The 25,506-nt window shown below is 42.0% G+C and overlaps 1 protein-coding gene across 2 annotated transcripts; it reads left to right on the top strand.

The window, feature by feature from the left end:
- The first annotated feature begins 1,105 nt into the window (after positions 1-1,105).
- adat1 (adenosine deaminase tRNA specific 1) lies at positions 1,106-19,497 on the top strand. Of its 2 annotated transcripts, none has more exons than XM_046318912.1 (9): positions 1,106-1,435; positions 1,563-1,631; positions 1,813-1,867; positions 1,969-2,099; positions 7,953-8,448; positions 9,102-9,247; positions 12,873-12,972; positions 13,179-13,265; positions 18,575-19,497. In XM_046318912.1, the coding sequence occupies exons 1-9, from the start codon at positions 1,294-1,296 to the stop codon at positions 18,705-18,707; spliced, it is 1,359 nt and encodes a 452-aa protein (XP_046174868.1). In that variant the 5' UTR covers positions 1,106-1,293; the 3' UTR covers positions 18,708-19,497. The 2 variants fall into 2 exon arrangements, with proteins under 2 accessions (XP_046174868.1, XP_046174798.1); XM_046318842.1 differs by having other exon boundaries at positions 7,953-8,577; positions 18,575-19,495.
- The last annotated feature ends 6,009 nt before the right edge of the window (positions 19,498-25,506 follow it).

Raw genomic sequence — 25,506 nt, 5'->3', positions numbered from 1 at the left:
ACCGGAATTAAAGTGCGCCTGTTTATTATACTCTGCTCTCCTGCACCTGACTTCGCCTCCCGTACACACACCTGACAAGTGTTGTAGAGACTGGTCTCCTGGCAGGTTCTACAATCTCAGCCAAGGAACTGTAGTTCTGTCAGAGTGGTCAGTGGGTTCCTGGAGAATATGGTGCTCTTGGAAACATTCAACACTCTATAAATAGTTTTATACCTTTCTGCAGATATAAGCCTCATCACAATTCTATCTAAGAGTTCTACAGACTGTTATTTGGACTTCATGGTATAGTTCCTGCTCAGACATGCACTGTCAACTGTGAGACCTTATATAGATAGGTGTTTCTTTCTAAATCAAGTTGTTGTGACATCTCAAGGATGACTAAAGAAAATTGGATGCACCTGAGGTCAATTTGGAGAGTCAAGCAAACGGATGTGAATACTTATCTTGCCTATGCTGCTCTGTACCATCACTCATTCATATATTCTTATGTACATATTCTTTATCCCCTTACACTGTGTATAAGACAGTAGTTTAGGAATTGTTAGTTAGATTACTTGTTGGTTATTACTGCATTGTCGGAACTAGAAGCACAAGCATTTCGCTACACTCGCATTAACATCTGCTAACCATGTGTATGTGACAAATACAATTTGATTTGATTTATTTCTGTAACACAACACCATTTTTAAATAAGTCAAGGGGTATGAATAATATGAAAAAACAATTGGCCACTCTTTAAGGGCCACAAAATGAGCAGTCTCTCCTTGGGGTGTAAACTCTGGATTTGGAAAATAGAAGTGCTCTTGAGTAGAATGGACCCCATTTTTACTGCAATACAATGTGCAGGAAATTGTGTAGAGTCCAATAAATTATAGAAGTATATACACAAAAAACATCATTGACCATTTAGGCTTGAAAAAATAAGCAAATGAATCACATACCTTGTAGAAATACTTAAAATTATTTGTATGATAACTACAGGTCTATCGATAACTGTACACATTTTCGCCCTAATTATTCATTTACAAAGTATACAGGATTGGACTCTTATTCTGAAGGATTCCATATATCCGTGACCTGGAAGTGATTAGCTATTCTTGCCTGCTTCACACGGAGCATGTCTTGTGTGCAAATAAGAATATGTGTAATGCAATGAATATTGGCTGTATCGTTGAAATACATATATAAGAGAGACTACGAATAACCGTTTTTTATTCACTTTACGTACCTTCAGAACAGGCTGCTGCCACCATAGTTAACCAGATAGCTAGTTTGTTTAAAACTCGCTGCAATATGTGGACCGCCGATGAGATTTCCAAACTGTGCTACCAGCGCTTCAGCGAGTTGCCCAAGAGAGGAAAGCCCGAGCCGGGCAGAGAGTGGACGCTTTTGGCCGCTGTAGTAAAGTGTTCAGTGTCCCCGAATCAAGAGAAAGGTGAAATATAAATGCATGTCGTTAGCTTTGCGTCATCCCCTTCAGTTCATGTTAATACAAATATTGTACTTGATTTTCTACCAGAGTGAATGTCAGTACAACGAAGGCTGTTTTATCTCCTTCACAGTTGAGGAGGAGGTAGTGTCATTGGGAACTGGCACAAAGTGTATTGGGCGCTCAGCCATGAGCTCAAAGGGTTGGTATACCTACACAGCCCCCCACACACACACACACACACACACACACACACACACACACACACACACACACACACACACACACACACACACACACACACACACACACACACACACACACACACACACACACACACGGCATAGACAGGTAGTGGCTCACTCACTTTCTCTTCCAATCAGGAGATGTGCTCAATGACAGCCATGCAGAAGTCATTGCCAGGAGGGGTTGCATTAGGTGAGAGTGTGTCATGCATGAGAGCAAGACCTGTTGGTGACATTTGTTTGTGTGTATGTATGTTTTACCCATAATAACATAAGCCTACTTTGTTTGTGCAGGTATCTGACTGAGCAGCTGCGGATGGCAGTATGTGGGCAAGGCAGCGCTGTGTTCTGTCAGGGAGAGGAGATGGGAAAGTGGAAGGTGCAGTCAGGGGTGTCTTTCCTGTTCTTCACAAGTCACACACCATGTGAGTTTGGTTGTTTGACATTTTGTTGTTCATGAGAACTATAGGCCTTATGGTCAAAAATCAAATCAAATCAAATTGTATTTGTCACATACACATGGTTAGCAGATGTTAATGTGAGTGTAGCGAAATGCTTGTGCTTCTAGTTCCGACAATGCAGTAATAACCAACAAGTAATCTAACTAACAATTCCAAAACTACTGTCTCATACACACAAGTGTAAGGGGATAAAGAATATGTACATAAAGATATATGAATGAGTGATGGTACAGAGCGGCATAGGCAAGATACAGTAGATGGTATCGAGTACAGTATATACATATGAGATGAGTATGTAAACAAAGTGGCATAGTTAAAGTGGCTAGTGATACATGTATTACATAAAGATGCAGTAGATGATATAGAGCAGGGGTGTCAAAGTCAAATGGACGGAGGGCCAAATAAAAAATTTAGCTACAAGCCGAGGGCCGGACTGTTCGAATGTTCATTGAAAATTTTTTAAATGACGCATATAGTCTAGTGAACCTAATTGAACCTACTGAAAACCTAACAAATATATTCCAATATGATCAGATAAATAAAGCAATATTTTCTTATGGCTCTGTCAGTAATCTTTAATTTTCAACAGACACAAAAGACAAATTTCCTTTATATAAAAATCCCCATAACATGAACATTAAATGAAAGAAACCGGTATTCAAGGCACCATCAGTAGCCTATATTTTCTATTTTAGCAAAAGTGGGCTAAATTTACTTCAAAGAAAAAAACAATAATAGCAATTTTCTATCATCCACTCAACTGAAATATTTTTAAAATATAATTGGATTGAAATACAATAAAATAAAGTGCAAAAATCTATTAATCAAAAACAACACTTTGTTTAAGGAGAAGTAACATGCAGTGAAAACAAATATTAAACTTTAACTTTTAAACTTGAACTGAGTAAAAACTCTAAATATGTGATTGCACAGTAATGTTCACTTGTTTGAGGTTGAGGGTGATACTTGGTGGTGTCCCATCTTTTCCACAAGTTCATCAATGTTCGGGGTAAGGCTCTGAGCTGAGGAAATCCTCAGAATTGAGTGGAGGTGTTCAGCAGTAAGTCGACTTCTGTGTGATGTTTTGTTCAAGTTCATCAAAGAAAACAGTTGTTCACACAGGTATGTGCTGCCAAACATAGACAACGTTTGAGCAGCCTGGATGCGCAGCTGGGGCATTGTGTCGGGAGGAAACGGGCGAACTCCGCAGCACCCACTGCCGCATATTTTGCCCTCAGTGCATCATTGCATTGGAGGTCAATCAACTCCATTTGGAGGTTTGGTGGTGAGCTTTCCACGTCAACAGCAAATGGGTTACCGAGCAGTTCCAACCTGCTTTTTTGTGCTTCAAAGTCAGCAAATCGGCGCGTCGAAAGTCAGCGGCAAGCATACCTATTTTATCAGCCAACTGTGCGCTCGGGAACGCACTGGTAGAGAGCTTCTCTTTCATGGTCTGGCAGCTGGGAAAGTGGCTCAAATTTTCTTTCCGCATCTGCGTCTCCCACAGAGTCAGTTTGGTTTTAAATGCCTTCACTGTACTGTACATATCAGAGATGACACGATCCCGACCCTGCAGCTGCAAGTTCATTGCATTCAGATGACTCGTAATGTCACACAGAAAAGCCATTTCACACAGAAACATTTCGTCTCGGAGTTGTGTTGTGTCTTTCCCTTTGCTGTCCAAGAACAGACAAATCTCCTCACGAAGCTCGAAACATCTTTGAAGCACCTTTCCCTGGCTTAGCCATCGCACCTCTGTGTGATAAGGCAAATCACCATGCTCCGTTTCTAACTCCGTCAGAAATGCCTTGAACTGGCGGTGATTCAAACCTTTGGCTCTGATAAAGTTAACTGTGCGCGTGATGATGCTCATTACATGCTCCATTTTCAAGGCTTTACCGCACAACGCTTCCTGGTGTATGATACAATGATAAGCTGTCAGCTCACCTGTCGCGTTTTCCTCTTGCATCTTTTCCCGTATCTTCATTTAACATTACATTTACATTTACATCATCTTCATACATTTACATCATCTTCGTCACCAGTCCGCTCCTGTGTCCACACATCGCAGGTGCTCCGTCGGTTGTCAAACCCACGAGTTTTTCCCAAGGCAGCTCCATCTCATTTACACATCTTGACACCTCTTCATACAAATCATGCCCCGTAGTTGTGCCATGCATAGGACGTAAAGCCAAAAACTCCTCTGTCACGCTTAGGCTGGAGTCCACTCCGCGGATGAAAATTGACAACTGGGCAATGTCAGAAATGTCGGTGCTCTCATCCACAGCCAAGGAATATGCAATGAAATCTTTTCCCTTTTTCACAAGCTGCTCTTTTAGATTGATGGACAACTGGTCTACTCTCTCGGCAATGGTGTTTCTGCTCAGACTCACATTTAAAAAGAGTTGCCTTTTTCTGGGCAAACTTCGTCACAAACTTTAATCATGCAGTTTTTGATGAAATCCCCCTCCGTAAATGGCCGGGCTGATTTAGCGATCTCTTCTGCCAAAATAAAACTGGCCTTGACAGCAGCCTGGCCTTGTGATTTGGCTTTTTTGAACAGAGCCTGTCGAGATTTGAGGCCTCGTTTTAATTCCTCTGCCTTTTGTAGCCTTTGTTCCATGTCCATATTCTTGTTTTTGTCCGCGTGTTTCGTTTCATAATGTCGTCTCAGATTATACTCTTTCAGTACCGCCACACTTTCTCCACACAGAAGACACAGGTTTTCCAGCTACCTCCGTGAACAAATACTCCGACTCCCACCTTGTTTGAAACCCCCGGTTCTCAGTGTCCACCTTCCGTTTTGCCATTTTTGATGGGTATCTGAAAGTTAATTTTACTGTGATGCTGACAACTGCTGTGCCAATAAATATTGAAATGAAGCAGCCTACTGCTCGGTGCGTCACCGTTGCATTGTGGGAAATGTAGTATTGGTGCGTGTAAAAGATCTGCGGGCTGCCGGCTTGCTGCGGTCTGCGGGACGGTTCTAATAACAAATCAAGATCATCCCAGGGGCCGTAAAAAACCTTCTCGCGGGCCGGATGTGGCCCGCGGGCCTTGACTCTGACATATGTGATATAGAGTACAGTATATACATACACATATGAGATGAATAATGTAGGGTATGTAACAATTATATTAGGTAGCTTTGTTTAAAGTGGCTAGTGATATATTTGACATAATTTCCCATCAATTCCCATTATTAAAGTGGCTGGAGTTGAGTCAGTGTGTTGGCAGCAGCCACTCAATGTTAGTGGTGGCTGTTTAACAGTCTGATGGCCTTGAGATAGAAGCTGTTTTTCAGTCTCTCGGCCCCAGCTTTGATGCACTTGTACTGACCTCGCCTTCTGGATGATAGCGGGGTGAACAGGCAGTGGCTCGGGTGGTTGTTGTCCTTGATGATCTTTATGGCCTTCCTGTAACATTGGGTGGTGTAGGTGTCCTGGAGGGCAGGTAGTTTGCCCCCAGTGATGCGTTGTGCAGACCTCACTACCCTCTGGAGAGCCTTACGGTTGTGGGCGGAGCAGTTGCTGTACCAGGCGGTGATACAGCCCGCCAGGATGCTCTCGATTGTGCATCTGTAGAAGTTTGTGAGTGCTTTTGGTGACAAGCCGAATTTCTTCAGCCTCCTGAGGTTGAAGAGGCGCTGCTGCGCCTTCTTCACGATGCTGTCTGTGTGAGTGGACCAATTCAGTTTGTCTGTGATGTGTATGCCGAGGAACTTAAAACTTACTACCCTCTCCACTACTGTTCCATCGATGTGGATAGGGGGGTGTTCCCTCTGCTGTTTCCTGAAGTCCACAATCACCTCCTTAGTTTTGTTGACGTTGAGTGTGAGGTTATTTTCCTGACACCACACTCCGAGGACCCTCACCTCCTCCCTGTGCCTGGAAACAGCCATTAGCCGTGGTACATTGGACATATACCTGGAAACAGCCATTAGCCGTGGTACATTGGACATATACCACAAACCCCCAAGGTGCCTTATTGCTATTATACACTGGTTACCAAAAGTAATTAGAACAGTAAAACGTTACAAATCATACCTGTGGTATATGGTCTGATATTGAACCTTTATTTAAATAGACAAGTCAGTTAAGAACAAATTCTTATTTACAATGACGGCCAAACCCTGGTGACGCTGGGCCAATTGTGCGCTGCCCTATGGGACTCCCAATCACGGCCGATTGTGATACATCCTGGATTCGAACCAGGGTGTCTGTAGTGATACCTCTATCACTGAGATGCAGTGCCTTAGAGGCTACTCGGGAGCCCAAAATACACCACGGCTTTCAGCCAATCAGCATTTAGGGCTCAAACTACTCAGTTTATAATAACTAGTATACATGGGTTCTAGCTTGAAAAATGATTTGTTACTTGACAATTCATGCTACACGCATATAAAAACCACAAAGACTGCCAGAAAGGCCCAAACGCAAGATCGCAATTTTGATGACTCACACAGTGAGCTTACCGAAGCATACTGTACATGGTAAACTGGTGCGCACCAAATTGTACTTCACGTTTTAGTATGGGAAACGGCTGTGAGGATTTTGACAATATTCACAACATATTGACACAATTACAATCTTTATAGAATAAAATGTAATTGAATCAATTACATGTTATGAGTGAACATTATCGAGCCAGCAGCAGATGAAACAAAGTGAATTATCTCCCTGGTTTTAGCTTGCGGCTATCTGTCTAGATGGCCAGCTTTAGGATATTTACTAGCCCATACCAGTGACAAATTTGGATATGTTATCAACGAATGGCAGTACACATTCAAAATCTAGCTCACTTATTTTGCCAGCTAGAAAGGAAACAGACAACTAACTAGCTCCCCCGGCGCCACAGACACCATCCACACACAGAGAGCCCAAGTGCAGACAGCCAGCGGCTTCTTAAACACAACTCATGCGGCAAGCTCCAGAAATGCACTTGTCCCATTGAGCAAAATCCACAATCCACCCCTCAAAAAAGAGAACCTGGCTCCTTTCTCCGAAATGCCACCAGATCTATGATTGAATACATGGCTGACGCATCTCTGTTTAGCCCGACATCTACATAGACACAATATTTTGGCCACAGGGCTCTTTACAAAAACATTGACCTCCATTGTGACCAAATCTACTCTTTTCCAATAGGCTTGTACTATCTATAGCTCTCAAACTAGATTCTGGACCTCGAAGCCAGTTCTACTGCTTTTTTTCATTGTTCCCCTCTAATCAGGGATTTAACCCTGGGAATAAAATGTAATTTAATCAATTACATGTTATGAGTGAACATTATCGAGCCAGCAGCAGATGAAACAATATTCCAGGTGGGGGTACAATAGAGTATCAAGTACAACAGAAAACCAGCAGGCGCCGGACCTCGTAGGGTGAGAGTTGAATATCCCTGATCAACAGTATGACAGCACCAGCAGTTAGCTACCAACAGCTGGCAGACATGTTAATTTGGTTACTTTAGCGTTAATCAGTGTTATTTAGATGGAAGACGTGAGCTAAATGCGATAGGTCTATAACTTTAGTATTGAGGTAGTAAGATAGCTCTTTCACGTGGTAACATACATGGTTAGCAGATGTTAATGTGAGTGTCGCGAAATGCTTGTGCTTCTAGTCCCGACAGTGCTAACAAGTAAGTAACAATTACAATGGGAAAGAATGTTTGTTTTCCCCAATTTCCAACTGAGGTATGTGTTTGCTAGCATTATATATACATACATGCATAGTTGACATACCAGTTTCCTTATGATGGTTAGAAGTTGTTAGAGCTGATATGCTTACTCAGTATGTTTCGCTGTTATGTCTCCAGGTGGAGATGCCTCCATCATTCCCATGATGATTGACCGCCAATCCCAACCCTGCCCACCAATAAGGTCAGATGAGATCATCCCCAATGGAACCAATGAAAAAGCAGAAAGAGTGAACCTGAAACGCAGAGCGGAGACACAGACTGATGGGATCAATAAACATCCTCGATTAGAAGAACCGGAGAAGTCAGAGGATGAGCTACAGTGTGGTGGGAGCCTGGTTGAAAATCTTACTGACAGCCCTGCACAGGCCCCTGCAGAGAGTCTAAGGCTGGAGGGGGAGAATGCGTTGACAAACGTGGTGATAAAACAAAGGGACAATGTTTTGACAGAACAGTCTCTACAGGACATACACCGGACAGGTGCTAAGTGTGTCCCTGGAGGACCAGAGGATCCCCTCCAGCCCGGGTTAGGGTACCACAGTACTGGGCTGCTGAGAGTGAAGCCTGGTAGGGGGGAGCCCACTCTGTCTCTCTCTTGTAGTGACAAGCTGGCCAGGTGGGCAGTGCTAGGTTTCCAGGGTGCGCTGCTCTCCCATTACCTACAGGGGGCAGTCTACTTCAGCGCTATAGTGGTGGGGAGATGTCCATACAGCCATCAGGCCATGCAGAGAGCTCTGATCACCAGGTGAACTAGCTACTACATATGGAAAGAGGGATCCCTTAAGGGTTTAGGACTCTGAAAGAGTAAGATTAATGGAAAGTTGAGAAAAGATGTTGAATGTGGAGGTGGGGCAGCTGGGGTATGAGTACAGTTTGTTAGTAAATACAGAGGGTTACAGTTGAGTGGGAGGGACACCAATCTTTAAATTCCCACCATGTCGTCAATGTCCTGTTCGGCCTCTTTGCTGGCATGTGTTGTTTGTGTGAGCCACCCGCTGTGGTTTTGTTGACCACCATCTCTGGTGGCTCATCATGTTACATGGCTGCTCACTAAGCCCTGGTGGTGTGAACTGTAAAGGAGCAAAGCCTATAACCTGTTAATGATATTGCCTTGCAAACTGCCTTTTTTTGTCCCATATTTGTGTTTTTATGTTTCTGTTTGGTTGTGTGTGTGAGACAGAGTAGGGAAACAGATAGTGATTAGTGACCTGTTTAAGCAGATTTTAGTATAACTAGAAGTGATTGATTGGTTCCTCTGTGTTTCTACAGGTGTTCTGAAGTGACAGCCCTGCCTGCTGGCTACAAAGTGCAGCCTCCAGAGCTCCTGCAGTCCAGCCTGGAGTTTGCTCACAGCCAGGCACAGACTGAGCACAATCATCAGCCCGGCAAGGGCAGAGTCTCACCTTGTGGCGCAGGTGGGATTTAAAACATGTGTTTACCCATCTGTAGCTAAAGGGCCCAATGCAGGCTTTAAAAAAAATGTCAATTTCAAAAAATGATTTATGTTTAACAATTAAGTACCTTAGTCTAGTAGATGTCCATTAAAATGGGCAAAAATAGCTAACATTTTGGGAGTGGTCTGAGTGGGGAGGGGAAAACTAGCTGTTATTGGCAGAGAGGTTTGGAACTCTTTGTCGTTGGTCTATTAACCAATTTACCGCATGGTGATGTCACCATGGAAAGCTGAAACTCCCGCCCATGCAAACCTGTTGATTAGAAGTTCCTGTGTAGATTATATTTCCAACCAGTAACTATCAGGAAATAACACTAATTTAAAAAAAAATCAGCTGTTGTACAATATCATGTAAAAAAAGAGGAAAAATATATGTTTGATTGAAATGGGATTTTATTTTTTAGAAATAATATGTTTTTCGCTTAGAAAATAGATGTGACAATTGCCTGCTACAGTGCCTTTCCATTTAACGGTCTTGTGACAATTTAAAACAGCTTGATGTAATGACATCACACTAAACAAAAAACTAGAATGTGGATAAAAAATTCCACAGGCACACCACACAATTTCAACATTGCTAATTGGGGTTATATTTGGTTTACAGATTGTATTTGGAACCCCCTCGCCCCCGTTGCCTCGATGAATTGGTTTGACCTCTCTTTTTTGTTCAGTGCTTTTAGAAAGCATTAGTTACACCACTGGTGTTTTCAAATGAAAAGGCACCTGCAAAATAATATTATCTGTTTTGTTGTGCTGTTTTGTGTCATTATTTCATGTCCGATGGTGTTGGTCCAATGGTGTTGTTAGATATCATTTGAGCTGCGTTTACCATAAGGGAATTCATTATAATTTTACTTTGCTTGTAAGAACCATGATGCGCAATGGCATGTCTGATTAGGCTTTGAGGTAGCGCAGACTCTGTGAAGCCTTCCATCAGCCTACCAAAGGTTGCACCTTAGCAAACAGATTTCACAACACACTGTGTGCCCTCAGGCCCCTACTCCACCACTACCACATATCTACAGTACAAAATCCATGTGTTTGTGTAGTGCGTATGCTATCGCGTGTGTGTATGCATGTGTCTGTGCCTATGTGTTGCTTCACAGTCCCCGATGATCCATAAGGTGTATTCATATCTGTTTTTTAAATCTAATTTTACTGCTTGCTTAAGTTACTTGATGTGGAATAGAGTTCCATGTTGTCATGGCTCTATGTAGTACTGTCTGCCTCCCATAGTCTGTTCTGGACTTGGGGACTGTGAAGAGACCTCTTGTGGCATGTCTTGTGGGGTATGCATGGGTGTCCAAGCTGTGCGCCAGTAGTTCAAACAGACAGCTCGGTGCATTCAGCATTTCAATACCTTTCATAAATACTAGTAGTGATGAAGTCAATCTCTCATCCACTTTGAGCCAGGAGAGATTGACATGCATATTATTAATATTAGCTCTCTGTGTACATCCAAGGGCCAGCCGTGCTGCCCTGTTTTGAGCCAATTGCAATTTTCTTACGTTCTTTTTTGTGGCACCTGACCACACAACTGAACAGTAGTCAAGGTGCAACAAAACTAGGGCCTGTAGGACCTGCCTTGTTGATAATGGTTTTTAGAAAGTAGAGAATCGCTTTATTGTGGACAGACTTCTCCCCATCTTAGCTACTACTGCATCAATATGTTTTGACCATGACAGTTTACAATCTAGTGGTACTCCAAGCAGTTTTAGTCACCTCAACTTGCTCAATTTCCACATGATTTATTATGAGATGTAGTTGAGGTTTAGGGTTTAGTGAATGATTTGTCCCAAATACAATGCCTGTAGTGTTAGAAATATGTAGGACTACCTTGTCACCCACTCTGAAACTAACTGCAGCTTTTTAAGTGTTGCAAATAATTTCAGTCACTGTAGTATCTGACATGTATGCTGTTGAGTCATCCGTATACATAGATCCATTGGCTTTACTCAAAGCCATTGGCATGTTGTTAGTGACGATTGAAAAAATGAAGGGGCCTAGACAGCTGCCCTGGGGAATAACTGATTCTACCTGGATTATGTTGGAGAAGCTTCCATTAAAGAACACCCTCTGTTCTGTTAGACAGGTAACTCTTTATCCATAGTATAGCAGGGGCTGTAAAGCCATAACACACCTATGTTTTTCCAGCAGCAGACTATGATCAATAATGTCAAAAGCCGCTCTGAAGTCTAACAAGACAGATCCCACAATCCTTTTATCATTAGTAATTTATGTAAGTGCTGTGCTTGTTGAATGTCCTTCCCTATAAGCATGCTGAAATGCTGTTGTCAATTTGTTTACTGTAAAATACCATTGTATCTGGTCAAACACCATTTTTTCCCCCCAGAAGATTACTAAGGGTTGGTAACAGGCTGATTGGTCAGCTATTTGAGTCAGTAAAGGGGGCTACAATGTGATTTTCTGGATTTTTTTTCTAATTTTGTCTGTCATAGTTGAAGAGTACCTATGATGATAATTACAGGCCTCTCTCATCTTTTTAAATGGGAGAACTTGCACAATTGGTGGCTGACTCAATACTTTTTTGCCTCACTGTGGTATGTATGTATGTATGTATGTATGTATGTATGTATGTATGTATGTATGTATGTATGTATGTATGTATGTATGTATGTATGTATGGATGTATGTGTACATACATACATGCATACGTACTGATCATGTGACTCTTAGATTGCACACAGGTGGGCTTTATTTAACTAATTATGTCACTTCTGAAGGTAATTGGTTGCGCCAGATCTTATTTAGGGGCTTTATAGCAAAGGGGGTGAATAGATATGCACGCACCACTTCTCCGTTTTTTATATTATTTTTTTGAATTTTTAGAAAGAAGTCATTTAAAAAAATGTCACTTCATCAATTCGGACTATTTTGTGTATGTACATTACATGAAATCCAAATAATCTATTTAAATTACAGGTTGTAATGCAACAAAATAGGAAAAACGTCAAAGGAAATTAATAATTTTGCAAGGCACTGTATCTATCTCAATTACCTCGTACCCCTGCACATCGTTTTGGCACTGGTACCCAGTGTATATATAAGTTATCATTACTGATTGTGTATCTATTACTTTTATTATTACGTGTTTTATTTTTATATTATTTCTCAATTTTTTTTGTCTGAATTTTTGGGAACGGCCCGTAAGGAAGCATTTCACTGTTAATCCACACCTGTTGTTTATGAAGCATGTGACATTTGATTTATAGTTACGTGATGATATCGCTCCGCATACCTTCAAATTATTTGGCAGTCATTGTTAATTCGAAAATCATAGTTTCCATACTTTTTTAGACCAGTTCTCCTGTAGCTGCTGTTTCAATTACAATGTTTTTTTGCGATATTGCTTTTGTTGAATTAACCTGGGTCAATGGAAACCTGCCTACTGTCTCAACAGGTGACACCTTGTTCTTCATTCTTCACCCTATTTGTCCTCTGTCATCTCATTTAACCTCATGTGCCATTTCTAACCAAATGGTTTCTCAGCCTAAGGGTCTTGTCTGTTTTTATGTGATACATTTGCTGATCTACATTGAGTCATGACTGTTCTCTCCTGTTTTCAGCTATCAGCTGGTGCGCTGTGTCGGATCAGCCACTAGATGTCACTGCTAATGGCTATAAACACGGAGTGACCAAGAAGGCTCTGGGCACATCAAAAGCAAGGTAACAGCCAGTACTTAAAAAAAAACCAAATAGGTTTGTTGTTTAGGCACAAGTTAGAAATATTTTATCTGGCCAGTTCCCTTTTCATGTGTTAACCCAGAATTATGCACCTTTAATGCACAGGCTGCCTCCCTCTCATCACATTGGTATATGTGTTGTGTTAAGTCCCCTGAACTTCAGATTGACGCCTGACTTTGTCTTTTCAGGTCTCTTATTTGCAAAGTGGAACTATTTCATTCTTTCCTGTCACTGCTGGCTGTCACTGACAAGTCCCACCTCCCTGAATCTCTAAGGTAATTGTCCCTCTGAGAAGAATAGATGAATGCCGTCATCATAATGTAATTTCTAAATATCCTGTTCTCAAACACTTATTCTGTTTGATTAGTGGATAGCATGCTGTCTGTGAAGAGCCAAAAATATTCTATTAATTCATTTAAAAGGGGTTTCAATTTCCTGCATATGATTTGCTATTAGATCAAACGTGTGTGTGTGTGTGTGTGTGTGTGTGTGTGTGTGTGAGAGAATCCATTAACAGCACATTTAAACAACAATACCCAAGGATTCACAGGCATTTAGGGTTTGCTTTGCTTTCCCGTTTTTTATTTTATTTTTAACTCATTTCAATTTAAGTTACATTTTTCTTTATCCCACTTACATTTATGTATAAAATATTTACCATACATCATAAAAATATTATTTATGTATACTTTGTTCTGATCCAAATCCTGATTTATTAAGTAAAATATCCTTACCATTAAGCTGAAACCTAGAACCAGTTAAAAATAATGCCCAAAAAATCTTAGTGCCAATACAATCATAGAAAATTAAACTCCAAGTCATTTATTCTATTTGACAAAAAGCACACTTTAAAACAATGTGATTTTAAAATCTTGGAAGTACCTGGTTAACTGGATAAAATAAGTGAATGATTTTAAAAGACACTTCACGGACTTTGTTAGTGACGCAATACTTTCTATTTCAATTCCATACCGCTGGGTGCCTCCCGAGTGGCACAGCGGTCTAAGGTACTGCATCGCAGTGCTTGAGGTGTCACTACAAACCCGGGTTCGATCACAGGCTCTGTCACAGCCGGCCGTGACTGGGAGACCCATGAAGCGGCGCACAATGGGCCCAGCGTTGTCTGGGTTAGGGGAGGTTTTGGCCAGCCAGGATTTTCTTGTCTCATTGTGCTCTAGTGACTCCTTGTGGTGGGCCAGGTGCCTGCAAGCTGACTCTTGAGCGAGCAGTGTGTCAAGAAGAGCCAAAGAAGAGCCGACGCGGCTTGGCAGCGTCGGGTTTCAAAGTATGCATGGCTCTCAACCTTCGCCTCTCCCGGGTCCGTAGGGGAGTTGCAGCGATGGGACAAGTCTGTTACTACCAATTTGGATATCACGAAATTGGGGAGAAAAGCAGGCTCGGTACATATCTTCTGAATATCACTATTAGTGCACTTTTTATAATCCTTGAGGCGCACAACATGTAATGGGATGCTAAAACGTAATTCCTCTCATAAACATAATTTCCCTGTCTTTATAAGACTTGTGGGTATTGCATCAAAAAACTATGGCATACTCCTTCACATCACTGGAATTCCTCTATTCCGACAATTAATCCACACATAAAATCGCATCTTTCAACTTTTGATGACTTCTAATATATATAATAATAATATATGCCATTTAGCAGACGCTTTTATCCAAAGCAACTTACAGTCATGTGTGCATGCATTCTACGTATGGGTGGTCCCGGGGATCGAACCCACTACCCTGGCGTTACAAGCGCCATGCTCTACCAACTGAGCTACAGAAGGACCACTATTACGGTTACTTCTGTAACCGTAATAGCCTTGGTTTCATGCATGTTAACATTAGAAGCCCCCTCCCTAAGTTTGTTTTATTCACTGCTTTAGCACACTCTGCCAACCTGGATGTTCTAGCCGTGTCTGAATCCTGGCTTAGGAAGACCACCAAAAATTCTGAAATCTCCATCCCTAACAACAACACTTTCAGACAAGATAGAACGGCCAAAGGGGGCGGTGTTGCAATCTACTGCAGAGATAGCTTGTAGAGTTCTGTTCTTACTATCCAGGTCTGTACCCAAACCATTTGAACTTCTACTTTTAAAAATCCACCTCTCCAAAAACAAGTCTCTCACCATTGCCGCCTGCTATAGACCACCCTCTGCCCCCAGCTGTGCTCTGCACACCATATGTGAACTGATTGCCCCCCCATCTATCTTCAGAGCTCGTGCTGCAAGGCGACCTAAACTGGAACATGCTTAACACCCTGGACATCCTACAATCTAAGCTTGATGCCCTCAATCTTACACAAATGATCAATGAACCTACCAGGTACCACCCCAAAGCCGTAAACACGGGCACCCTCATAGATATCATCATAACCAACTTGCCCTCTAAATACACCTCTGCGTTTTCAACCAAGATCTCAGCTATCACTGCCTCATTGCCTGCATCCGTAATGGGTCAGTGGTCAAATGACCTCCACTCATCACTGTCAAACGCTCCCTGGAACAACACAGACCTTTCTCATCGACCTGGCCAGGGTATCCTGGAAGGATATTGATCTCATCCCATCAGTAGAGGATGACTGGTTATAAAAAAAAGCCTTACTCACCATCTTAAATTAACATGCCCCATTCAAGAAATTTAGAACCAGGAACATATATAGCCCTTGGTTCTCTCCAGACCTGACTGCCCTTAACCAACACAAACATCCTATGGCGTTCTGCATTAGCATCGAACAGCCCCCGTGATATGCAACTTTTCAGGGAAGCTAGAAACTAATATACACAGGCAGTTAGAAAAGCCACGGGCAGCTTTTTCAAGCAGAAATTTGCTCAAAACAGTTCTGGGGCACTGTAAAGTCCATGGAGAATAAGAACACCTCCTCCCAGCTTCCCATTGCACTGATGATAGGAAACTCACCACCGATAAAGCCACTATAATTGAGAATTTCAACAAGCAATTCTCTATGGCTGGCCATGCTTTCCACCTGGCTACCCCTACCCTGGTCAACAGCACTGCAGCCCCACAGCAACTCGCCCAAGCCTTCCCCATTTCTCATTCTCCCAAATCCATTCAGCTGATGTTCTGAAAGAGCGGCAAAATCTGGACCCCTACAAATCAGCCGGGCTAGACAATCTGGACCCTTTCTAAAATTATCTGCCGAAATTGTTGCAACCCCTATTACTATCCTGTTCAACCTCCCTCTCGTGTCGTCTAAGATTCCCAAAGATTGGAAAGCAGCTGCGGTCATCCCCCTCTTCAAAGGGGGACACACTCTTGACCCAAACTGCCACAGACCTATATCTATCCTACCTTACCTTTCTAAGGTCTTTCGAAAGCCAAGTCAACAAACAGATTACCGACCATTTCGAATCCCACCATACCTTCTCCGCTATGCAGTCTGGTTTCAGAGCTGGTCATGGGTGCACCTCAGCCACGCTCAAGGTCCTAAACGATATCTTGACCTCCATCGATAAGAAACAATACTGTGCAGCTGTATTCATTGACCTGGCCAAGGCCTTCGACTCTGTCAATCACCACATCCTTATCGACAGACTCAATGGCTTTGGTTTCTCAAATGATTGCCTCGCCTGGTTCACCAACTACTTCTCTGATAGAGTTCAGTGTGTCAAATCGGAGGGCCTGTTGTCCGGCCCCTGGCAGTCTCTATGGGGGTGCCACAGGTTTCAATTCTTGGACCGACTCTCTTCTCTGTATACATCAATGATGTCGCTCTTGCTGCTGGTGAGTCTCTGATCGACCTCTACGCAGACGACACCATTCTGTATACTTCTGTCCCTTCTTTGGACACTGCGTTAACAACCCTCCAGGCAAGTTTCAATGCCATACAACTCTCCAGACCGCACCTGCCTCTGGAGAGCCTTGCAGGTGCAAGCAGTGTAGTTGCCGTACCAGGCGGTGATACATCCTGACCGTATGCTTTCAATTGTGCATCTGTAAAAGTTTGTGGGTTTTAAGTGACAAGCCAAATTTCTTTAGCGTCTTGAGGTTTAAGAGTCTCTGTTGCACCTTCTTCACCACACTCTGAGGCGGCAGGTAGCATAGTGGTTAGGGCGTTGGACTAGTAACCGAAAGGTTGCAAGATCGAATCCCTGAGCTGACAAGGTAAAAATCTGTTGTTCTGCCCCTGATCAATGCAGTTAACCCACTGTTCCTAGGCCATCATTGTAAATAAGAATTTGTTCTTAACGGACTTGCCTAGTTAAATAAAGGTAAAATATTAATTTTTTAAATTCTGTCTGGGTGGTCTATTTCAGTTTGTCAGTGATGTGTACACCAAGGAACTTGAAGCTTTCCACCTTCTCCACTGTGGTCCACTCAATGTAGATAGGGGGGTGCACCCTCCACTGTTTCTTGAAGTCCACGATCATCTCTTTTGGTTTTGTTGACTTTGAGTTAGAGGTTGTTTTCCAGGCATCACACTCCGAGCCCACACCATCTCCCTGTAGGCTCTCATCATCGTTGGTAATCAAGCCTACTACTGTTGTGTCATCTGCAAACTTGATGATTTGAGTTGGAGGCATGGGTGAAAAGGGAGTACAGGAGGGGGCTTAGCACACACTCTTGTGGGGCTGCAGTGTTGAGGATCAGCGAAGTGGAGGTGATGTTTCCTACCTTCACCACATGGGGTTGGCTGTCAGGAAGTCGAAGACACAATTGCACAGGATTGGGTTGAGACCCATGGCCTCAAGCTTAATGATGAGCTTGAAGGGTACTATGGTGTTGAATGCTGAGCTGTAGTCAATGAACAGTGTTCTTACGTAGATATTCCTCTTGTCCAGATGGGATAGGGCAGAGTGATGGCGATTACGTTGTCTGTGGATCTATTGGGGCGGTAAGCAAATTGAAGTGGGTCTAGGGTGGCAGGTAAGGTTGAGGTGATCCTTGACTAGTCCCTCAATGCACTTCATGATGAATACTTATTGACTCAATACATTTCAGCTTTTTATAAATTAAAAAACAATTCCACTTTGACATTATGGGGTATTGTGTGTTAAGGCCATTATTAAGACAAAATCTGAATTTAATCAATTTTAAATTCAGGCTCTTTTTTAAATTTGATTAATTTTTACCTTTATTTAACCAGGCAAGTCAGTTAAGAACAAATTCTTATTTTCAATGACGGCCTAGGAACAGCGGGTTAACTGCCTGTTCAGGGGCAGCACGACCGATGTGTACCTTGTCAGCTCGGGGGTTTGAACTTGCAACCTTCCGGTTACTAGTCCAACGCTATAACCACTAGGCCACCCTTCCGCCCCCGCTCTAACACAACAAAATGTGGAAAAAGCCCAGGGGTGTGTCTTACGTCAGTGTGTCGCTTAGGAGTGACATGATCTGATGTAAGACGATGCCCACAGAGGACAGGAATCCTTAGGGCATGTTTCCACACCCTGGAAAAAATCTTTAATTTCCTCAGTGACAAGGGTTCATTCCACATAAATAGAATGACTCATTCTTATTCTATAGTTCATTTATCTAATGTCTTGTGATTGTTAAGACGTTAATATCCCATGGTAACTGCCACTGGGGTTCTGTGTTTGTTGATTGTGTCTGTAGGGGAAAGGAGCTCCAGACGTACTGGGACTACAAGCAGGTGGCTCAGTCGTACCAGCAGGCCTCGCTGCAGCTGCGCTCACAGGCCTTCCCACTGTGGCTCCGCAGTGATCGCGACCTGCTGCAGTTTCACTGAAACACAGCACAACTGTGTACTAACCAGAAACCGGTTAGTACAGAATGTGTGATTATTAGAGGGACATAGCCAAAAACATGTGAAAGGGCACAAACATACTGTCAGGAAGCATTATTTTACTTGTAGATGTGCCAAGGAGACCAAATTTGGCAGGACATGCAAAGACATGAGTTTAGAAAGGGCTTGGAGCTCACATGGTCAGTATCCCCATGTAGCCAACTCAGATATAAATCACTTGGCTTGGAATGTGTTCCACTAGAACAATGCATGACCTGTTTTTCAAATTGATTTATCTGTTCATTCTCATTATGTTCATGAGATCTGCGTCATTGAATTGTGTGACAGTCTTTGTTCCTGTATGTCCAGAATGTTATGTTATATTATTACAGTATTACTTCTGAATATTTTTCTGTTGCTAAAAATGCATTGGTTGTTTTGAATGAGTACAGATAGAGTAATTTAGTGTTTTTTTGTTATTAGGTAGTCTAGCTACCTTTCATATATTCAAAATGTTTGGTATATACTGTCTTTAAAGATAAACAAATCCAATGTTGTTAAATTAAAACAAAAAAGTTATTACTGTATAACTGATTATCTTTAACTGCTAATAGTACTGCAATAACATTGCAAAACATATTTTTCCTTTTCCATCCATCACTACCACAGAGAGGCGGCTGCCTACCTAGACTTGATATCATTGGCCACTTTAATAAATAGAACGCTATTCACTTTAATAATGCCACTTTAAGAATGTTTACATATCTCGCATTATGTTCAACTATACATCTCATATGTACAGTTAGAATTCGGAAGTTTACATACACTTAGGTCGGAGTCATTAAAACTAATTTTTCAACCACTCCACAAATTTCTTGTTAACAAACTATAGTTTTTGCAAGTTGGTTAGGACATCTATTTCGTGCATGTCACAAGTAATTTTTCCAACAATTGTTTACATACAGATTATTTAACTTAAAATTCACTGTATCACAATTCCAGTGGGTCAGAGGTTTACATACACTAAGTTGACTGTGCATTTGAACAGCTTGGAAAATTCCAGAAAATTATGTAATGCATGGTTTTAGAAGCTTCTGACATCATTTGAGTCAATTGTAGGTCTACCTGTGGAAGTATTTCAAGGACTTTTGCTTGACATCATGGGAAAATCGAAAGAAATCAGCCAAGACCCCAGAATAAATACTGTAGACCTCCACAAGTCTGGTTCATCCTTGGGAGCAATTTCCAAACGCCTGAAGGTACCATGTTCATCTGTACAAACAATAGTACGCAAGTATAACACCATGGGACCACGCAGCCATCATACCGCTCAGGAAGGAGACTCGCTCTGTCTCCTAAAGATGAATGTACTTTGGTGAGAGAAGTGCAAATCAATCCCAGAACAACAGCAAAGGACCTTGTGAAGATGCTGGAGGAAAGAGGCCCAAAAGTATCTATATCCACAGTAAAACTAGCCCTATATCGACATAACCTGAAAGCCGCTCAGCAAGAAAGAAGCCACTGCTCCAAAACAGCCATAAAAAAAGCCAGACTACGGTTTGCAACTGCACATGGGGACAAAGATTGTACTTTTTGGAGAAATGTCCTCTGTTCTGATGAAACAAAAATAGAACTGTTTGGCCATAATGACCATCGTTATGTTTGGAGGAGAAAGGGGGGACGCTTGCAAGCCGAAGAATACCATTCCAACCGTGAAGCACGGGGGTAGCAGCATCATGTTGTGGGGGTGCTTTGCTGCAGGAGGGACTGGTGCACTTCACAAAATAAATGGCAACATGAGCAAGGAAAATTATATGGATATATTGAAGCAACATCTCAAGACATCAGTCAGGAAGTTAAAGCTTGGTCGCAAATGGGTCTTCCAAATGGACAATGACCCCAAGCATACTTCCAAAGTTGTGGCAAAATGGCTTAAAGACAACAAAGTCAAGGTATTGGAGTGGCCATCAAAGGAGGCCTACAAACCTGACTCAGGTTACACCAGCTCTGTCAGGAGGAATGGGCCAAAATTCACCCAACTTATTTGTTGGAAGCTTGTGGAAGCCTACCCAAAACGTTTGACCCAAGTTCAACAATTTAAAGGTAATGCTACCAAATACTAATTGAGTGTTTGTAAACTTCTGACCCACTGGGAATGTGATGAAAGAAATAGAATCTAAAATAAATAATTCTCTCTACTATTATTCTGACATTTAACATTCTTAAAATAAAGTGGTGATCCTAACTGACCTAAGATGGAATTTTTACAAGGATGAAATGTCAGGAATTGTGAAAAACTGATTTTAAATGTATTTGGCTAAGGCATATGTAAACGTACGACTTCAACTGTATATACTGTATTCTACGCTATCTATTGATCTTAGCCGCTCCATCACTGCTTATCCATACATTTACATATTCTTATCCCTTTCCTTTACTAGATTGTGTGTTTTCGGGTTTGTTGTGGAATTGTTAGATACTGCTAAACTGTCAGATCTACAAGCATAAGCATTTTGCTACACTCGCAACATCTGCTAACCATGTGTATGTGACCAGTAAGATTTGATCAAATGTACAATTTATAGTTTCAATAGGATACTGAACTCAGCAAAAAAAAAAGAAATGTCCTCTCATTGTCAACTGCGTTTATTTTCAGCAAACTAAACATGTAAATATTTGTATGAACATAAGATTCAACAACTGAGACACAAACTGAACAAGTGTCACATATGTAACAGAAATGGAATAATGTGTCCGTGAACAAAGGGGGTCAATGCGATGTGCAATGTTGCCCCACTCTTCCACCAAGGCACCTGCAAGTTCCCGAACATTTCTGGGGGGAATGGCCCTAGCCCTCATCCTCCGATCCAACAGGTCCCAGACTTGCTCAATGGGATTGAGATCTGGGCTCTTTGCTGGCCATGGCAGAACACTGACATTCCTGTCTTGCAGGAAATCACACATAGAATGAGCCGTATGGCTGGTGGCATTGTCATGCTGGAGGGTCATGTCAGGATGAGCCTGCAGGAAGGGCACAGCGTTGAGATTGCCTGTAATGACAACAAGCTCAGTCCAATGATGCTGTGACACACTGCCCCAGAAAATCCCCAAATCGATCCTGCTCCTGAGTACAGGCCTCGGTGTAATGTTCATTCCTTCGACGATAAACGCGAATCTGACCATCACCCCTGGTGAGACAACCGTGACTCGTCGGTGAAGAGCACTTTTTGCCAGTCCTGTCTGGTCCAGCGACGGTGGGTTTGTGCCCATAGGCAACGTTGCCGATGATGTCTGGTGAGGACCTGCCTTCCAACAGGCCTACAAGCCCTCGGTCCAGCCTCTGTCCGCAATAGGCTGAGAGTCTGAGCACTGATGGAGGGATTGTGCGTTCCTGGTGTAACTTGAGTAGTTGTTGCCATCCTGTACCTGTCCCGTAGGTGTGATGTTCGGATGTACCGATCCTGTGCAGGTGTTGTTACACTTGGTCTGCCACTGCGAGGACGATCAGCTGTCCGTCCTTTCTCCCTGTAGCGCTGTCTTAGGCGTCTCGCAGTACGGACATTGCAATTTATTGCCCTGGCCATATCTGCAGTCCTCATGCCTCCTTGCAGCATGCCTAAGGCACTTTCACACAGATGAGCAGGGACCCTGGGCATCTTTCTTTTTGTGTTTTTCAGAGTCCGTAGAAAGTTTTCATAACTGTGATCTTAATTGCCTACCGTCTAAGCTGTTAGTGTCTTAACGACCGTTCCACAGGTGCATGTTCATTAATTGTTTATGGGTCATTGAACAACATGGGAAACAGTGTTTGAACCCTTTACAATGAAAATCTGTGAAGTTATTTGGATTTTTACAAATTTACTTTGAAAGACAGGGTCCTGAAAAAGGGACATTTCTTTTAGTAATACAGTTTAGTAATACAAATGAATCTGTAACATGATTAATGTTGAGGTTTTTCTTCCACACAAATCTTTCTATTTTGATAGTGATACAATCAAGCTTTTCTGGGAAAAAATGAGGGGGTTGTGTCAACTCTAAAGTGAAGGCCTACAACCAAATGTGTGTTTTCCACTGTACGCCATGCACAGAAAGCCGTCCTCGTCTCTCTCTTTCTCATACAGCTGGCCCATTGTCAGACTGCAAGGCAGTAAAAGACATTGGTCAAACATTTTGAACATACAGTTTCAAGAACACACACATATTTAACACATACATTATTCTCCATCCAAACACACTCAGAACCCAAACCGATGCAAATGCATTCACTCCTATACTAGTCTCGCAATGCTATACTCCCAAGTCTCGTGGGAAAGCTGAAAATCAAGGTTCCTCTTATATGTGCACCACACAGAATACACATGCAGCAAATCATCTGATATCTGAGTCAACTGTGATTTGTTAGAAAATGTCTTCAAACATCAGAATGGCATTGTCTAGGAAAGATGACGCAATTCCAAGGCCTATTCAATCAAACCCGTAACCATGTGTACTGTCTACCCCAGTAATGCATTAGTAGGTACAGTGCCTTCAGAAAGTTATTCCACATTTTGCCTGAATTCAAAATGGATTAAAATGATTTTGTATCTCACCCATCTACACACACACACATGACCTCATAATGACAGTGAAAACATGTTTTATATATTTTTAACACATTTATTAAATGAAATACAGACATGTCTAATTTACATACGTTTTCACACCCCTGAGTCAACACTTTATAGAAGCACCTTTGGCAGTGATTAAAGCTGGGAGTCTTTCTGGGTAAGTCTCTAAGAGCTTGTATTGTACTGGATTGTACAATATTTGCACATGTTTTATAAAATTCTTCGAACTCTGTAAAGTTTGTTGTTTATCATTGCTAGACAGCCATTTTTAAGTCTTGCCAAAGATTTTAAAGACTATTTTAGTCAAAGCTCTAACTAGGCCACTCAGGAACATTCAATGTCATCTTTGTAAGGACCTCAAGTGTATATTTGGCCTTGTGTTTTAGGTTATTGTCCTGCTGAAATGTGAATTTGTTTCCCATATCTGTTGGAAAACAGAATGAACCAGGTTTTCCTCTACGATTTTAGCCTGTGCATTGCTCTATTCTGTTTTTTTTTTTTTTTTTGATAAAAACACCCCAGTCACTCTAACGAGTATACTCATAACATGATGCAGGCACCACCATGCTTGAAAATATGAAGTGGTACTCAATGATGTGTTGTGATGGATTTGGCCTAAATATAACTCTTTGTATTCAGGACATAAAGTTCATTTCTTTGCTTCCTTCTTTTCAGGATGTTTTGGAATATGTTTTATTCTGTACAGGTGTCCTTTTCACTCTGTCATTTAGACTAGTATTGTGGGCTCCTGAGTGGCACAGCGGTCTAAGGCACTGCATCTCAGTGCTAGAGGCGTCACTACATACCTTGCTTCGATCCCCGGCTGTATCACAACCGGCCCTGATCGGGAGTCCCATAGGGCGGTGCACAATTGGCCCAGTGTCGTCCAGGTTAATGGAGGATTTGGCAGGGGTAGGCCGTCATTGTAAAATAAGAATTTGTTCTTAGCTGACTTGCCTAGTTAAATTAAATAAACCACAATGTTGTTGATCCATCCTCAGTTGTTTTCCTATCACAGCCATTAAACTACGTAACTGTTTTAAAGTCACCACTGGCCTCATGGTGAAAGCACTGAGCGGTTTCCTTTCTCTCCGGCAACTGAGTCAGGAAGGATGCCTGTATCTTTGTGGGGACTTGGTGTATTGATACGCCATACAAAGTTAAATTCATTAATCATCCTCAAATGGATATTCAATGTATGCTTTTAATTTTTGTTTTATTACCCATCTACCAATAGGTGCCCTTTGCAAGGCATTTGTGAACATCCCTGGTCTTTGTGGTTAAATCTGTGTTTCGAATTCACTGCTTGACTGAGGGACCTTAAATATGTATGTATGTGTTGGGTACAGAGATGAGGTAGTGTCAAACTAGTATTTTTGTATTTATATTATTGCACGAAGTGTGAGTCCATGTAACTCATTGTGACATGTTCAGCAAATTTTTACTCCTGAACTTACATTACATATACAAAGTATGTGGACACCCATTCAAATGAGTGGATTTGGCTATTTCAGCCAAATACCCATTTCCCTGAAATACCCATTGCTGACAGGTGTATCAAATTGAGCACACAGCATTGTGATCTCCATAGACAAACATTGGCAGTAGAATGGCCTTACTGGCCATTCTACACACCTCCGGGCTCTGTAAGGGCCAATTTACCAAGAAAGAGAGTGATGGAGTGCTGTATCAGATGACCTGGCGTCCACAATCCCCCGACCTCAACCAAATTGAGATGGTTTGGGATGAGTTGGACCACAGAGTGAAGGAAAAGCAGCCAACAAGTGCTCGGCATATGTAGTAACTCCTTCAAGACTGTTGGAAAAGAATTCCAGGTGAAGCTGGTTGAGAAAAAGCCAAAAGTGTGCAAAGCTGTCATCAAGGCAAAGGGTGGCTGTTTGAAGAACCTTTTTGGATACTACATGATTCCATATGTGTTATTTCATAGTTTTGATGTCTTCACTTTTATTCTACAATGTAGAAAATAGTAAAAATAAACCCTTGAATGAGTAGGGGTTCTAAAACTTTTGACCGGTAGTGTATGTGTGTAATTATTTTTGATTAGAATAGCCCACAGTGCATTCATCACAAAGCCCACTGATATTGCAAAGTACTTTAATGACTTTTCCATTGGCAAGATAAGCAAACTTTGGGATGACATGCCTGCAACAAACATTAACACTACACATCCAAGT

Source organism: Oncorhynchus gorbuscha, linkage group LG01, assembly GCF_021184085.1.
Source record: "Oncorhynchus gorbuscha isolate QuinsamMale2020 ecotype Even-year linkage group LG01, OgorEven_v1.0, whole genome shotgun sequence".
NCBI classification, from domain to species: domain Eukaryota; kingdom Metazoa; phylum Chordata; class Actinopteri; order Salmoniformes; family Salmonidae; genus Oncorhynchus; species Oncorhynchus gorbuscha.
Note: the sequence above shows the minus strand (reverse complement) of the source record. Positions and strands in the feature narration are given on the sequence as shown.